The sequence below is a fragment of the Pseudochaenichthys georgianus genome, chromosome 24 (genome assembly GCF_902827115.2).
Source record: "Pseudochaenichthys georgianus chromosome 24, fPseGeo1.2, whole genome shotgun sequence".
NCBI classification, from domain to species: Eukaryota; Metazoa; Chordata; class Actinopteri; order Perciformes; family Channichthyidae; genus Pseudochaenichthys; species Pseudochaenichthys georgianus.
In genome coordinates, this window is record NC_047526.1 from 6,278,240 (window position 1) to 6,294,949 (window position 16,710).

General features: G+C 42.6%; 1 protein-coding gene across 2 annotated transcripts; it reads left to right on the forward strand.

Annotated features, from left to right (window-relative positions):
• The first annotated feature begins 1,616 nt into the window (after window positions 1–1,616).
• stxbp6l (syntaxin binding protein 6 (amisyn), like) lies at window positions 1,617–12,101 on the forward strand. 2 transcript variants are annotated; one of them, XM_034075407.2, is made up of 7 exons: window positions 1,617–1,785; window positions 3,047–3,214; window positions 5,136–5,266; window positions 5,363–5,666; window positions 6,841–6,942; window positions 10,662–10,819; window positions 10,943–12,101. In XM_034075407.2, exons 2-7 carry the CDS (start codon window positions 3,061–3,063, stop codon window positions 10,964–10,966), a joined length of 873 nt encoding a protein of 290 aa, XP_033931298.1. In that variant the 5' UTR covers window positions 1,617–1,785; window positions 3,047–3,060; the 3' UTR covers window positions 10,967–12,101. The 2 variants fall into 2 exon arrangements, with proteins under 2 accessions (XP_033931298.1, XP_033931299.1); XM_034075408.2 differs by having other exon boundaries at window positions 6,844–6,942.
• Window positions 12,102–16,710: the final 4,609 nt, after the last annotated feature.

Below are 16,710 nucleotides of genomic sequence, written 5' to 3' on the forward strand. Positions count from 1 at the left end.
CCTGCCAACTCCTGGTCCTCTTCCGTGGGGGATCCTGCCAAAGCCTGTCCCACCGGCTCCGGTTCCTGTTCGTCCTCCGGAGCTGATTGGCCTTCGCCCCACCTTGGACTCTGCCTTGCCCCCGGGCCGTCCGCCCGAGTCCCCCACCTTGGACTATGCCTTGCCCCCGGGCCGTCCGCCCGAGTCCCCTTTCTCGGCTTCTGCCTTGCCCCCGGGCCGTCCGCCCGAGTCCCCCTTCTCGGCTTCTGCCTTGCCCCGGGCCGTCCGCCCGAGACCCCTTCCTGGTCCTCTGCCGTGCCCCTGGGCTGTCAGCCCAAGACCCGTCCTCCGGACCCCCTCCACCCACCCTGGTGGCCCTAGTTTTTCTCCTGTCTCCCAGTGTTCAGTGTCGGTTCGTCTTGTGATTTGGCTTGTCCTCGGTGAGTGTTCTGTTCTGTCTGTGTATATATAGCCTTGGAATAAAGGAATTATTTTTACTTTAATCTGCATTTGGGTCCTACCTGCTTCACACACCGTAACACTCCTGCTTCATAACCCACCAGGCGCGATTCAAAACGTTGCGGAAGCGGAGCGTCGTGTGTGCAGCCTCGCAGTTGTTGAATGAACGTTCCACTTCCTGCCTGCGCTGCGCGTCAAAAAAAATAGGATTCATCCTATATTTTAGAAATTCCTTGCGGCGAGGAGCTTCTGGGACGCTTCGAGCCGCGGCGCAGCACGGCGCAGCGGGTCTGGTGGAATAGCACCCATTGACTAGAGTGGCCGCGATCGCTAAAAACGCCGCAGCCGCAACACAGCGCAGACGCTCCTGGTGGGATTAGGGGGTTAGTGTGAACATTAATTAAGCAAGTTTTTGAAGGACTGAAACCAAGTGGTAATTATTAACTTAAAGGTGGAGTATGACATTTTGGAAAAACCAGCTCGAGTGCGCTAGAATTTGAAAGTACACAACCGGAAAAAATCTGCCTCTTCCTTCAGACTTCCTCACAGAGCCCCTCCTCCAACACACACAAACGCGCACATGACCAATGAGGGCACGAGATAAATTAGTGCACAGATGGAAGGCTGACAGGCAGGTAGGCCATCCAGTTACTTTAGCCGGGCCGGCTCAGATGATTGGTCGTGCTTTTTACAGTACCACAGCTTCCACAGATGAATCTTTTTTACGTATTTATTGTCAAAGCATTTAATATATTCATTGCTATCGGGATGTTAAGAGCATTCCATGGAATATAACAAAAAGTATTTCTGAAATAGATTAGGTAACCCACCTTTAATCAGACATTAAATAATAAAATGCAATTAATAAAACAAATAATTAATAATAATACGCAATTGACCTTATTTAATTAAATGTCATAGCTGAGCCTGATACTGACATGTGACTTCTCCCTCTGTCTTTCTGAGAGGAAAGAGGTTATTGCAGGTCATATCTCGAGCAGGGGCAATTGTGATTTATTTATGTGATCATTTAAAGATAAAGTCTGAAACAATGAACAATTTGGATCACGAATTGGACTCCCCCCCCCCCCCCCCCTCAGTTTTAGAGACAGCCGCCTTTTGTTCTCTGTCTTCCAGCCTTTAACCACGTGCACGTCAACCTCTTGAAATAAGATGGACTGAGGATGATTTGCGCCTTTACAGCAAGGCACGTCGCTTGGTGTGCCGTGATACGTTCGTGACAGAATCCTGGGAAATATTTCACTCATTGAACAGGCTACTAACTCTTATCTCAGGACAGTCTGTTCCAGAGATCCTACAGGAGTCAGAAGAACCGGACAGCAACAGGTAGGACAAACCTCTCTCCACCTGTAGAACCAAGAATACATAGTATACAGTAGAAGTGGTAAACTAAGAATTGTTTTGGATTTATCGGTTGGTTATTTACCCAACTAATCAATACAATACCCTGAAATGTTGACTTGAATTTTACATAACTGTATTAGGTTAGTTAACTTAAAAGCAATAATATTACATTTAAATAAAACATATTAGGTTCAAGTTAATATTATTGCTTTCAACTAACCTTATACAGTTATGTGAAATATGTTGACATAATACATTTAATTCAAGTCAATGTTTCAGTTGTTTCAGTGAGTAGATTGCCACAGATGTTTTTGTGATATGAGTAACCATTTATACAGAGAGCTCCTCTGGCTCTGAGGATCCATCATGTGTGGACGGATGCAGCAAACTACTTAAACAGGAATACAATGACATCAACACTCAACTCATTATTTGTTAGACTTATTTTAAACTTTAAAATCCACTATTTGGATCTTTATCTCTCCTCAGTTGGAGGTCACTGCACACTGCCCCAGATGATTTGATTTGTTGATTTATTTTCCTGTTTTCTCTGATCAAAATCACAAAGTCACTCAGCTTACTGTTGCAGAAACAGAGTCAGGCTGTAGCGAAATAATTGTTGAGAATAAACTCGTTATTTTTCCGTCCCTTTACAAAAAAAACAATAAAAAAATCATTTCAGCACTGGACGAAATACATTTATTGAATCTATTGTATGTTGTCTAACACACTGAAACATACTTTTTTTCACTATTTTATTATTCTTATTTGTACGCACATGCAAGAGACATGAGTTTTGGTTGATTAGATGACAGAACCATTTCACCCAAAAAAATCACAATATTAATAATAATCATAATAGAACAAAGACACAAACAGTGTCATTAGTATCCCTTCAACATTTCAGATAATACATTGAAGAACCAAAAACACACCCATTACATATTTATTGACAAATATATTATTCATATAATCTCACTCCTTGTTAAAACGTATTGTCTTCCATTTCATGTTGTGTTGGGCCACGTAAAGATACTAATAGAAAAATAGCTTTTGAAGAATCAAAGTAAACCTTTGTAAAAATAATCCACACACATTTGTTGCGCTATATGCTGTTGTATTATAGTCAATATTAGCTTGACATAATGTCCTGTCCTTAAAGAACGATTCATTACCTTCTTCTGTGTTTTGCTCGTACACACTCCGTACTGTATTGAGCACAGTCACACCCATCCCTGTGCAGGTCTCAGGACTACAATGAGCATTCAGTCTGCCATCAACAAAGAGCTCTTCACCCCTCGGGATGAGCGGATGTTGGTTGCGGTGGAGGTGTCGAGGAGGAAGAGGAAGAGGATGTCCTTCCTGCCCACTGGAGCCGGAGGAGACTACAACACGTTCATCTGTGTTTCAGGTTCAATCTGACTCAAGACATTCTTCATTTCATGGAAATGATCTTAACATTCACAGTCTATGCATTATTGATCACTTTACAGTCACCAAGACTGTAACACTGAGGTGCAATAACAATTCTTATTTATTTATCTACTTATATTTGTGTGTGCTTATTTGTTAGGGACAGTGCACATTATTGGACATTACGGAGTCATCCAAGAGGCTACATTTCATACTATTTTACAATTTCATATTTGTAATACTACCTGCTTCTTTTTTTGCAATACTTAATACTATCACCAGTCTGTTGTTGTTTTGGAGGTCCTATTGCTGCCCAAGGCCTTCTAGATCACAACAAAACTCATATTGATAACTTGTATACGACTACTTTTGGATAAAGACAAAGGATCAAGGGACAGGAAGTCATACAACATGCCACCAAGGGACCCCACTGTTGACCCCTTTGAGCCGCTCTCATGTTCAAAGCTCACGGATATTTGTGAGCAGTAGGTGATAAAAACAGACCACAAAGCATCCTTCATTCGTGTTACCACCTTAGCAACTTTAGCACGTGTGTGGATTCAACCTGCATCCACATGTACACTGCAGTTGTTTCTTATAGCCTTACTTTTGCAAACTTAGCCTGTTTTTGTGAAAGTTAAACACTGTTGCTTTTGGCTCCGAGCAGATGAATTGTCCTGGACAGGCTCCAGTATGTCCAAAATTGTGCAGCTCGGGTCCTCACACACACAAAGCCCTGGCAGCACATCACTCCCACCCTCATCCACCTCCACTGGTTGCCGGTCAAGTCCCGCATAACTTACAAAGTCCTCCTCCTGACCTACAAGTCCCTCCATGCCCTTGCCCCCCAGTACCTATCGGACATCCTTCACCCACATGCCCCACCCCGGAACCTGCGGTCTTCAGACTCTGGTCTGCTTACCACCCCCCGCACCAAACTGAGAACCTTCGGGGACAGAGCCTTCAGTGTGGCAGCCCCCACCCTCTGGAACGCTCTCCCTGCGGAGATTCGCAACATCCCCACACTGGACGCCTTCAAAGGGCCCTCAAGTCCCATCTGTTCATCAAGGCTTTCGGCCCTTAAATCTATCTGTTGTTTTGTCTGTCTGACCTTTGTTTTGTGTGTGCTTGCCCTATTCCTGTAAAGCGACCTTGGGTCCCTTGAAAGGCGCTATAGAAATCCCAGTTATTATTATTATTATTATTATTAATTGTTGAGCGGTGCGTCGCAGGTCACAGCAGAGCCATTGGTTAGGACGGTAAGGAGCTGGAAGAGAGCAGGGGTCCAGCTGTCAGTGGAAGTGGAAGATGAAGAGGTTTTAAGCAACAAGAGTAACACACAGGATAGGACAGATAAGAGTGCACACAAGGGTAATAATTATAATACAAATAACACGACAAATGTAAGTAACAATATCAACGATGGGAATAGGTCAAACAAGAGTTAGTTGAGTAATTGATCTCAAGAACGATTATCAAACGGTAGAAATCTAAACCTTTAGGAGAAGTAGAGAAATTACTGAATATTTTGTAATAATACGATTGTTCCGTAGTTCCCTGCCAGCACCAACTACTGCCTGCATTTTGTGATTTGTATATCAGTGGTAAGAACCCTGAACGAGTTGAAGGTCCTAAAAGATTCCAATGTGTTGACATTTTGCATTTCTGCAGGTTTATGTGAGGCTTTCAGTATTCTAGGGTTGCTGCATTTCTTATGTTCGTGTATGTTCTGCTGCTTGGATTCAGCATGTATTCCCAACCCAAGAATTATAAATGAGTCAAGGTTAAGACGTTATGTAAGGATATTTTCAGTGTCTTCTGTGCAGCTATAATTCAAACTGGTTGTGTATTTAAAACCATTATTGAACTATTTTAATAGTGATATTAAAGCATATTTTGCATATGATCTGTTTACCTAGTGACCAACACAAGGCCACAGCAGCTCCTCATTACAAAGGTGAAGCAGTTTGGTGGCTCCTCCACCTTCACAAAGAGGACCCAGTGGACGGTGGAGAAGCTCCGCCAGGTCAACGGCATCAACCCCAACAAGGTCAGCCCTATCCAACATTCTGCTATTAACAGCAGTAGGATATATATGGTTAATGTCTCCTAAATGCGTTCTCCGGCCTGTCTCCTGCTCCCCTAGGACTGCCCGGAGTTTGACCTGGTGTTTGACGGGGCTGTGGACCAATGGGTGGCTAGCTCCTCGGCAGAGAAGTGTCTCTTCGTCCAGATCCTGTACCATGCCTGCAAGACCTACTGGGAAGGAAAAGTAGGAAGTCTGGGAAAAGTGGTCCGCCAGAGGAGTCAGAGCGCCCCCCTCGAGGTGGGAGCCGGGCCCAGCGTCCCCTCACCGGTCTCTGCACCCAGAACCCTGCAGTCCAGGAGGAAGAGCTACGCTCCTCCCAGACAGACAGAGTTCATCAACTGCCAACCCAAACTCACAGCAGGTAGACTGAAACATATATAAATGTACACTGATAAAACCTCTGAAAACCTGTATCACGGTACGTCCACACAGCAGCTTTAAACAAATCTTCCAATGCTTCCAACGCTTCTCTGCCCATTGACTTTGAATGGGGATGACGTCACTTTGCCTCGCTTTTCACCGAACTGCATTGTGGGGGAGCGAAGCGAAGATTTCCAGGATTTTCAGGATTCAAAAGTTGAGCAATGTTCAACTTTTGAAGCTGAGCTAGAAGCGTCAGCCAATCAAATCCTGTTTATGCAAATATGACAGTACAAGCGCTAGCCAATCAAACCACGTGTATTCTGGGAGAACCAGACCGCAGATCATTTCCTCAAATTCCAAACGAGAAATTACGGTAGCAAATCACCCGGTTCTTTACGACCAGAACTATTAACGGGATACAAACTGGAGGAACCAGGCATGGAGGGAGGTGGCAGAGACAGTGGGTGGAACTGGTAGGGTTTCGCCTGTTTGGGGAGTTTATATATATATATATATATATATATATATATTGCTCGCATAAAATCCCCAGGTTTTTTGCTTTGTATGTCGGGGGCAGGAGATTCATGTGATTGGTTGTTGGTCGCGTTGCTCCCAAAAAATCCCCAAGCTGTCAGACACGCCCAGCTCCAAGATTTTTTCAAAGCTGCTGTGTGGACGTACTGTTAGGTTCATTGAAAGCAATAATATCAAGTTGAACCAACCTAATATAGATGTGTGAAATCTGGTGACATAATACATTCAATTAAAGTCAACGGTTCATTTTCTTTCAGTGTAGAGGTTTGCATTACATGTAGTTTATGCACTGAACAAACTGAAACGTTAATTTTAATTAAATGTATTATGTCAACAGTTTCACATAACTGTATTAGGTTGGTTCAACTTGATATTGTTGCTTTCAACTAACCTAATACAGTCATGTGAAATGTGTTGACATACAACATTAAATTAAAGTCAACATTTCAGTTTTCTCAGTGTATAAATGGACAAATACAAAACAAGTTCTAAACTAACAGTTGTTTTTAATGTATCTGTTGGTTATTTACCCAACTAATCAATACAAAAAGGACATTTGAGTTTGTCAGTGTAAAGGTTTGCGATACTTACGATGAAGTTCATATGTGACCAGTTGTAATATGTTCACCTTGATCTAGCAGAAGCTTGCACCATGAATCTGGTGATCTTCCGCTGCAAAGTCTTCATGAATCGACTGAAGAACAGGATGGTTGCCAACAAAAGCCGATCACCTGCTCGGGGTAAGGATGTAATTAAATGAGCACTTAATTCACGCATGAACTGATTATACAGCAGAAGTTAAATGTTTATCTCATAGTTGTTTATATATATCAGAAAACCTGTGTTATAAACTGGGGGTTGGAGATTGTAATATGTTCCCTGTGTCAGCTTAGCCAGATGTAGTGGTTGTACGCAACCAATCAGATCGCGCTGTCTTGTATTATTTGTGCGACATACGCAATTTAACTCAATCTAAGATAAATCAAGTGATCCCTTTCTTTTTTTATTTACCCTCAAGTAATGGCTGTATTTGCATGTCAATATTGCTTTAAAAAGCGAACCACCAAATTGTTAACTATAACTTTAATATAACTGCTGATTAATTAGATATTTGGTGATAGATTTCTTATTGTTGTCATTACCGGATTACCGGATTACCGGATTTATCTTGTTTACTGTAACGTGGTCCGTGCCTACGCCTTCAGCATTCTATGTTTAAACTGGCTGGAGATTTCACCTTGGGGACAACAAAGCCAAAGTTTAAATTGAATAGTCAAACAGTTAAAGGTGGGGTAGGTCATTTTGGAGAAACCAGCTTGAGAATTTGAAAATACACAGCGGGAAAAAATCTGCCACTTCCTTACAGAGCCCCTCCTCCAACACACACGAACGCGCACATGACCAATGAGGGCACGAGATAAGTTTGTGCACAGATGGAAGGCTGACAGGCAGGTAGGCCATCCAGTTACTTTAGCCGGGCCGGCTCAGATGATTGGTCGTGCTTTTTACAGCGCCACGGCTTCCACAGATGACATTTTTTTATGGATCATTTTTTGTCAAAGCACTTCAGATATTCATTGCTATCGGGATGTTGAGAGCATTCCATGGAATTTAACACAAAGTGTATCTCGAGCCGGTTTCTCAAACTTACCTACCCCACCTTTAACAGTGCTTTTGAAAAAAACCCTTTTACAGATAATTCAGTTCCAGTAAAAAACTTCTTGAACAAAGAATGAAGAAGACATTTTAATCTGGACGTGCGAACTGTAATATCAAAATTCCACGAACTGCTGTGTCACCAACCCCTGTCTGTTTTGAGCCTCCTAGTGGCAGCCTGCATTCTGGCAGTGCTCACACTTGTGCGTAACACACACTCATGGTAGAGTCACACACAAACATGAGCAATCTGTGAGCCATTACTCAGGTTGTGTAGATCAGTAATATGCATTTAAACAGAAGCAATCTTTTTTCGGTGACGCTGCCGCTGTAATTCATTAATGTGCAACAAACACAAACACTTGCTACCGTTCCAAAGGGATTTAGAGAAAGTGGATCTGAGCACATAAGCATCTCCAAATTAATTAAAAGGCTGCACAGAAGATGAATACTCGAGTAAAGGAACATTGCCAACTATTTTTCTGCACTGAACCGGAATACTGCTTATATACCTTTTCTCAGTAACTTTTGAATTTTAGGAACGTTGTCACTTTTCCTGAGTATTCTGGGTTTAAAAACGTCCTGTCACAGATCCTGTTCCCCCCCCCTACCTTCACTGTATACCAGTGTCTGAGCTTGTTTCTCATTGGATCGGTTTCCCTTCTGTCTTTGTGTCCATTGTCCTCACTGTGCTGCAGAAAGCCTCTCTGTGGTGTGGCGGTCAGATGAGAGGAGACTTTGTGTATTTCGGGGGGGTCGATACAATAGCTGGTCTTTAGGAAGCCCGGAGCTTTGAGACTGACAGGGAGCCGGCGCACCATTGAACCCTCTGACAGGGCCAGTGTGATGGGGGGGGGGACGTGCCAGGCTGAAGCAAGGCTCCGAGTCACAGTCCATCAGAGTGCTTAGCCTCAGTCGACCTGTGGCTGTGCTGCTGTTGATAATGATGGTGTGGTGCTCTATCGAGTCGGTTAGGGTTCTTCAACAGGTTGAATGGAGTTTAGTTAAAAACATATTTTTGTTGCAACATGACTGCAGTGACCATGTCTGGGTCTCAGTTCTAACTGGCGATATTCATGGTCCCCAGGGGATGCATGCAGATGAATTTTCTGACCTTTCCTCCTGACAGCACTTTCAGGACAGAGCTTCTTCTGGAACTAGGAGGGCAATGAAAACACCCATCAGCGAGCCAGCCGTGGAGGATCAGAGCGTACCTTTTCTCCAGGTGGCCTTCCCATGCACCTCCTGATCCTCCGTGATGTTCTTCGGGGCTCTTTGCCTCTTCTCTCCAGTAACGCCTATGGAATACTAGTCTTTGGAGGTTGCCCCGATTGGCATACACTTTGACCTCTAGCCCTGCTTGAGACAGTTAGTGGCCTGCTCTCATGGGCCATGTCAGTCCCTATATCAAATCAAATCAAACTTTATTTATAAAGCATTTTCAAACACAAAGGTCACTCAAAGTGCTTCAAACCCCAAACACATAGATCATTTATAATTAAAAACAATAATCTCTCGTCCTTCCCGGGTAATAACCGAGTAACACATAGTTTTGTGATTAAAAAGAACACTTAATACCAACTCATATACAGTATACAGTATATATACACATGTACAAAAATTACATTACAATAAAATAAGAATAAATTACAAATCAGTTGAAAGCTAAATGATAAAAGTCTGCCCTCGACTGTTATGATAAAAAGACGCCTCACCGTGGGTCTTTGTTTTCACTTTGGTTATGATTCAAAGTACCAGAAGACCTGAGGGTTCTAGAGAGAGCTTCTAGGCCCATAGGTTAAAAGCAAAGCCGATAAATTGCTAGGCCCAAGACCATTAGAGGCTTTAAAATGAGGGCTGTCAAGTTCATTTTTTTTTAACGGCACTAATAATTTTAACGTGCGATTAACGCATGTGTATTTGTCCTCGGCCCGCCTCTTAGTTTCAGAGCCCAAGGGCTTGACGTTGTTGTTGTTGTTGTTAGTTGGATGGTGGGAGATTCTAGCGAGAGATATGGATACAAAAAAAGGTGTTTTAAACAGCAAGCCAAGCACACAGCTGATGCTGACAGTCGCTCGCTTGCGGCAGACCACGCTTGACAGTTTGCCGGGGACACGCCTGGACACGGCGTCTACGAGCAGCAAGCTTTCAACAGCGATCGTCGATAGCTAAATGGGGGGCTACAGCTTGCAGGACGATTAACATTGTGGAGGACGAGGGACTGCGTGAGATCATTCGGATCGCGTCCAACGTGTCAACTGCACATCACCGCGCATCATTCTGACCCACAGTGGGAACGTCTCATGCTTTGACTGCTATGAAGACAGAGGAGCGGCATTTCGCCGACAACTGTAACCAGGCTTGTCTGTTTGAGCAACTGGCTCAGTGCAGAGAAGTGCACGGGGTTGGGAGAGAGTGAAAGAGAGAGAGAGGTTCCAGGTTGTTGTGTTGAGAATATTCAGGAGAAACAAACATTTGCATAAAGCATATTTGTCCACTCATATGTTGATAAGAGTATTCAAAACTTGAAAAATAGTCCTCTAAGGAACATTTAGAACAGATCAAAAATGTGCGATTAATCACGATTAACTAGGGACATCATGCGATTCAATATTTTAATCGACAGAAAGCCCTAAACAAATCTAATTATTTTAAAACTGTAGCTCACAGGTGACGATCAGGAAGACGTTTGTGTTGCTTCTAAGGACAGAAGGTTATCTGGCCTCAGAGTGGATGTGTAATACTTTGACTTCTTCATTGAGTACCTTTACATACTTTTTTCTTCTTCTGTGTGTATGAACAGGTCAGCCAGGGCAGCGTGTCACAGGGAGCACTCTGGGTAATGTAGTCCACAGGATGAATGTGGCTCTGGGGGAGCGTGGAGACAAGCTGAGTCACGCCGAGGACAAGACTGTGGAGCTGATGCACAAAGCCCAGCAGTTTGCAGACACTGCGCACACGGTGACGTACAAATACAGATGTTTCTACAACATACATATTTCCAACAAGAGAAATCATTGATCAGCTACGGTATAAAGATGAACATGTTCAGACTTTAAAATGCTTTTCTGTTTGTTTGTTTAGCTGGCCCTGAAGTATTCAAAGTGAAGACTGCTGGATGAAGAATGAAATCCTCCAGGACGTTAAAGATGAATCCTGGAACAGCAACACTAACATGTCTTAAATAACGAAATACGTTGTGCTTAATGTGCCTCAAATGAATATTCTGTTCTTCAAGAGAAAAAAAGCTGGACTTTTGGATTTAATCTACAATTATTGGACATTTATTGAAAAGCCACTGCACAGCTTCCTTGACTCGTTCATATTTTGGATTAAAAAGATGTGCCTGACCTAAGATTTGTGTCACAGGGTCGTACAGCTCTTATTGTATAATATTTGTCTTCTTTGGATTTAATTGCACTAAATGTTTAAAGTAACACCCCACTTGTTGCCGTCGATCTGTGTTGCTAACATGTGTGTAAAGTACGGAGTGCAGTGACATATTGATGTGTCCCGAACACTCAAACTGTTACTCTATACTGTGTCTGTTGTACTGTCTTCCGTCTGTGTGTGTCCTGTTTTTACCAACCGCAACAACAAAGCTGGTACTGTTCCACCTTCTGAGTTTGTGTGTGTATCACAGGGGCAACATGAGCCCCCAGAGAGACCTACTGTGGCGGGAACTACAAGTACTCTCCAGGTGTTTCTACTTCTGTCTGTGTCTATGTATCTGTCTGTTGTCTATCTGTCTGTCTCTGTTTGTAACAATGATTCTGTCACTGTGATGGCGGGTGACAACACCTTGCAAGATGCAGTCGCACAACTTTATAGGCATGTAGTTGACACACACAAAACAAGGTTGAGATACGCACCAGGCCTGATTTGGCATCATAGAACCAGTATGAAGGCTGAGCTTAAAGGTGGGATTTGTTGGAGTGAGTCTATAATCAAAAAGTAGAAAAGGTCGAGTTCAAGCAAAATGTTGACTTAATGTTCGCATCTCTTCTTTCAGTTATTTGTAATGCAGATGCAAACACTGTGTGGAGTCTGTGTTATTTTAAACTAAATTAATATTTTTGATTAGATTGTTTTGATTCATTGACTAAATTAATTTTGATCACTTGTTATTTTACGTTTTCTTTATTACTTACAGTTGAATGTGTGTGATGTGATATGTCTCTGTTGTGCTAACTCGATGACAGTGTGTCCACTCTTCTGTGAACCATTAAAGCCTTTCCCTGAATGCTGAGCTCTGCTTGTGTTTTTCACATCAGCTGTGAACAGCAGATGGCGCTCACAGAGCAAAATTCAATTCGAATTGTAAGTGTGAATATCACACCCTAATCAAATAGATTTACAATGTAGTAATGTATACAGGAAGTACATTTTTAGTAAGAGTAGAATCTATAGAGGCAAAATAAATAAACCAGAGTAAAGAGAGGAAAAGTGGTTCAGCTGAATATTGTGATGATAATGTAGAATATATATATATATAGAAATAAAAGTTATTTTATGTTAGAATTATTATTCTCTGAGATTTATAATGTGCTTTTAAACATATCCTTCTCAATCTAAACGTATGTACACTAAGCCCTTGTCACTATCCGATCTGCAGCTCTGCCCGATCTGCAGTGCACATGTGCGAGATGGTCCGCCATATTGGACAATTCCGTACGGCAACCCAAGAAGGACACTTGACACAGTGGCTTTTGGCAAAGCTCAAAAAGAAAACTCGAGAGAGATGAGTTATTGTTATTACAACGTGACTTCACTATTATTCAACAACTCTTTTTAATACTTCAGACTCGACTTGGACTCGTGTGTTGGGACTCGTGAACAATCATTGTGTTTTCTATTTTTGGCGTATTAAAGGTGGGGTAGGTACATTTGAGAGAAACCGGCTCGAGATCGCTAGAATTTGAAAATACACAACCGGAGATAATCTGCTAGAGGCGGCTACTTCCTTATAGAGCCCGCCTCCTCCAACACACACGAACACTCACATGACCAATGAGGGCACGAGATAAGTTTGTGCCCAGATGGAAGGCTGACAGGCAGGTAGGCCATCCAGTTACTTTAGCCGGGCTCATTACGCAGACGTGCGCGCCTCTGTTACTACCTCGTAGTAACACAATGGCGACCGGCGGCTGTACCGCTTGTAATTAGGTTCAACTACAAAAACTTTGAACAAAACGCCGGTGGCACCAACAAAAGGAGCGCACACTGCAAAGTCTGCAATATCAAAATCAAGGATGCTGGCGCAACAACGTCATCAGGCACTTGAAGACTCACCCGGAGAGGTCAGTCACATTAACGCATGGACGGTTAGCAAACATGTTTAGCTCAGCATCAGCTGTGTAATGTTAACTTAGCTTGCTGCTAGCTTTGTAACTGAATATTTGAAAAGATTAGTGAATTTCTTGTCACACTTGTTTGAGTTGAGTGGCGTTGACACCCAACTCTTGACATGACATAAAAAAGGTTGGTAACGTTAATCATTACCCGCTGCCACCATCTACTGGCTAACGTTAAACGTAGAAAATACATAGTTACATACATAAATACATCTGTGGGTTTATAGGCAGGTTACAGGTTTATTGTTGACCACGTAACGTTAATGTTACAGGTTTATCAGGTTACCATGACACTGGCTTTGAGTGAGAGGATAGAGGAATATGTTTATTAATAGTAGACTTAAAAGATGTCATTAGAGACCCAGTGTATAATAACACAGTAAATGCTTTGAATGTCTTAGATATAGCTGTGCAGTATTCTTAACAGACGGATAGCAGCAGACAATAGAAGGCTTATTACAACCAGAAGAGACATGAGACTTTTATTTTTTTAGAGACTTGAGACTTGACTTGGACTCGTGACCAAAGACTTGAGACTTGATCAAGTCTCACCCCACAAAGACTTGAGACTTGACTTGGACTCGTGACCAAAGACTTGAGACTTGACTTGGACTTGCAAAAAAAGACTTGTGAACATCTCTGATTTGGGGTTAAGTACATTGTCAGAATAAGTGAGAAATGGATTTAACTTCTGTTAGACATATATGCCATACATTTTTGCATACATTCACAGTAAATATGTATTCAGTATGATAGCTGTCTAACAGAACTTAAATTCATTTCTCGCCAAAAGCCAATTTCTTGCCAAAAGCCACTGTGTCAAGTGTCCTACGGACCATCTCGCACATGCACAGCTTAGGAACCTTCCTAACGGAGTGAAATGACCCGGAAGTCCCACAGTGACAGCCATGATAAGTGCCGTTCGAATTCTCTACATGATAGGAAAGGAGGTTTCAAACTTCCTTTATAACCTCCTTTAGCTTAGGAACCACTGGACCTCCCTTGCCTAAAGGAGAGGAGAAAATGCTGCCCCACAATGCCTTGCAGCCGCAGCATTTGTCGTCACACAACTGTCGGCCGTTCACGGAAACAACCGATTATGACCGAGAAATGATATCATGAAAGTTACGGTGCTTATTAAGCATTTTAAAACGTATGTGGTAAGTTGCCAAAGTGCTTTGTTTTGAACGTTCATCAGTATTATAATCAAAAAGAGAAATATGAACTTCAGTTTTAATGAAATGATCAAATAAAGTCAACATTTCACTGAGCTGTGTGGGGTTTGTTCAACTTTTAAAAGATGTTTGAATGGTGATATACACAGTGATAGATGTTAAGGACTAACGTTTATAATAAATACATTTGTATTTATTTTAAGATCTTTTCATACAATCATACGTAGGCTATTGCGATCATTGGTATTAATGTGGACTGGAGGGAGAGGGTGACGACGAGCATAAGTTTCACTTTCCTCTTTTACTTCAATTCCAACTTTGGTCATGAAGAATATGTTTCTCTGTTGTCCACGTTCATAAAGCATAAAGCAACAGCATCAGAGCACGTTGCAGAGTCTCTCGATGAGTTTACAGTAGTCCCTCGTTTTTATTAAACATCCATGTTGTAGCAGTGGCTCTCCTGGAGGCCAAGGGAAGCCAGGCTTCCCCTGTTTTTTCGGATTGTAGTTATCATTTTAATAAATAAATAAAAACACTTCGTTTAGTTTCGGAAATTCTTTGTTGTGTGTTGCTGCCGGCCCGTCTCTCCCCCATTCTCATTGAGTATTATACAAAGAGTGAAACAGCGCCCCTCTAGATGTTATGGTGAAATAGTAGATTGCACTCTCTGTTGCGAGAGGAGGCCAGAAGAAATTGGCTTCCCTTGGTGGCCCCTGCCAAGCCAGAGGCGGCCTCACAATTCAATCAAATCGCATCAACTTGGTGGTGCAGTGACGCGCCCTAAAACGCGGAAGTAAGCTGTGCTCGGTTTCCCTCGACAAAAAAGCAATGGGATTTCTCCATAGGATTTTGGAAAATAGCTCGAAATAAGGTCTGTGGAAAACGAACCCGTTAGATAAATGCACGTTTTGTTTAGTCGGATAATATCCACATCTCTACGCTACTTTTATAATTTTCGAATCATAAATCTAATCGATAGACGATAGATAGCGTGCAATTATGGAGGGTGGAGATTTGGAGAATTTAATCAACAATAATTGTACTAAACTTCCGCTACAGCAGCAACTAAAAATGAAATCTGATGACAGGCCAATGCCCAAACTAGAGCTGTGTACAGCGAGGAACAAAGGAGCGAATCGGACGTAAAACGTTAAAGGTCTCCTGATTAAGTTTGTGAATGAATGCTTATTAGAGTTTGGGCTGGAGAGTGCGTGCGGACCTGTCGGTTAGATAACAGGCGTGTGTAAGTCCTGCATCTGTATGATACAAATATGTGTAAAATGATACCGGGTGCTGTAATCACTCATCTGGTTACGTTATTACATTGACCACCACACCCCCGACCCAAAAGAAAGGACGTATTATTGGCTTCCCCTAATTTTTTCTCCACGCCACGCTACTGTGTTGTAGTCCGTTGTATAGAAAATGGAGCAGAGTTTCCCACACAGCAGCAGACGCACAAAATGACGTCCGCTGGCGCATCATAAACGTGTCGGATAGTGAAAGTGCAGTCGGATTCTCTAAAGTACTGCAGTCTCTTCTCCTAAGTCCTTTTGAATTCTCCTATCCACTATCCCGTCACTAACCCCGTGACGTTTCACTCAGAGGTCAAGGAATAGACGATAGGGTTAGAATTTAGGAGCTTATTTTTGGATTATCCGACAGCAACCCGGGTAGTGACAGCCCTGACTAATCACAGGTTGGCAGGGGCCAACACACTCTCACTCCCTAAGCGTCCAATAGCGACGTTTGGTCAGTGTCCGTGGCGTCCAATTGTGACGCTCCTAGGCTCCTTCAGCATCATAAAGGGACGCAAATAGCTTTCAACTGATTGCAATGTATTCCCATCTGCGTCGGGATTTGACGCTCATGGAAGCACGGCATTCGTTTATGTCGGCTGCCCTTAAAGGCAATGTGAGCGTCCATTCCCATTGGATAACGGAGAATTGTACACCCGGAAGTAAGTATTCCTCTTACTGTCGATTGATTTGACAGTGATATCTGCACTACTCATCGACTAAAAAACACCAGATTATCCTTGTTAATTACACAACATTGATTGGTTTAAATTGTGTGCAATGCTTTTGTATTTTTCCCCTTCGATTCGGAGAAACAAATATTTTTTCTGAGTAAAGGATGGCAGAAGACACTACACTACCCAGAATCCCCAGCTATCGTTTGGACTACACCATGTGCTCTGTTTGACAAACCCCGTTTTTTTCACCATTCATTCCGATGGCTGGCGTCTATGTCACATGATCTTCAAATTTCTCCCTGCAGAAAAAGAAAACATGGCCGAACTTCGTTTTATTCTCGGTAGAAA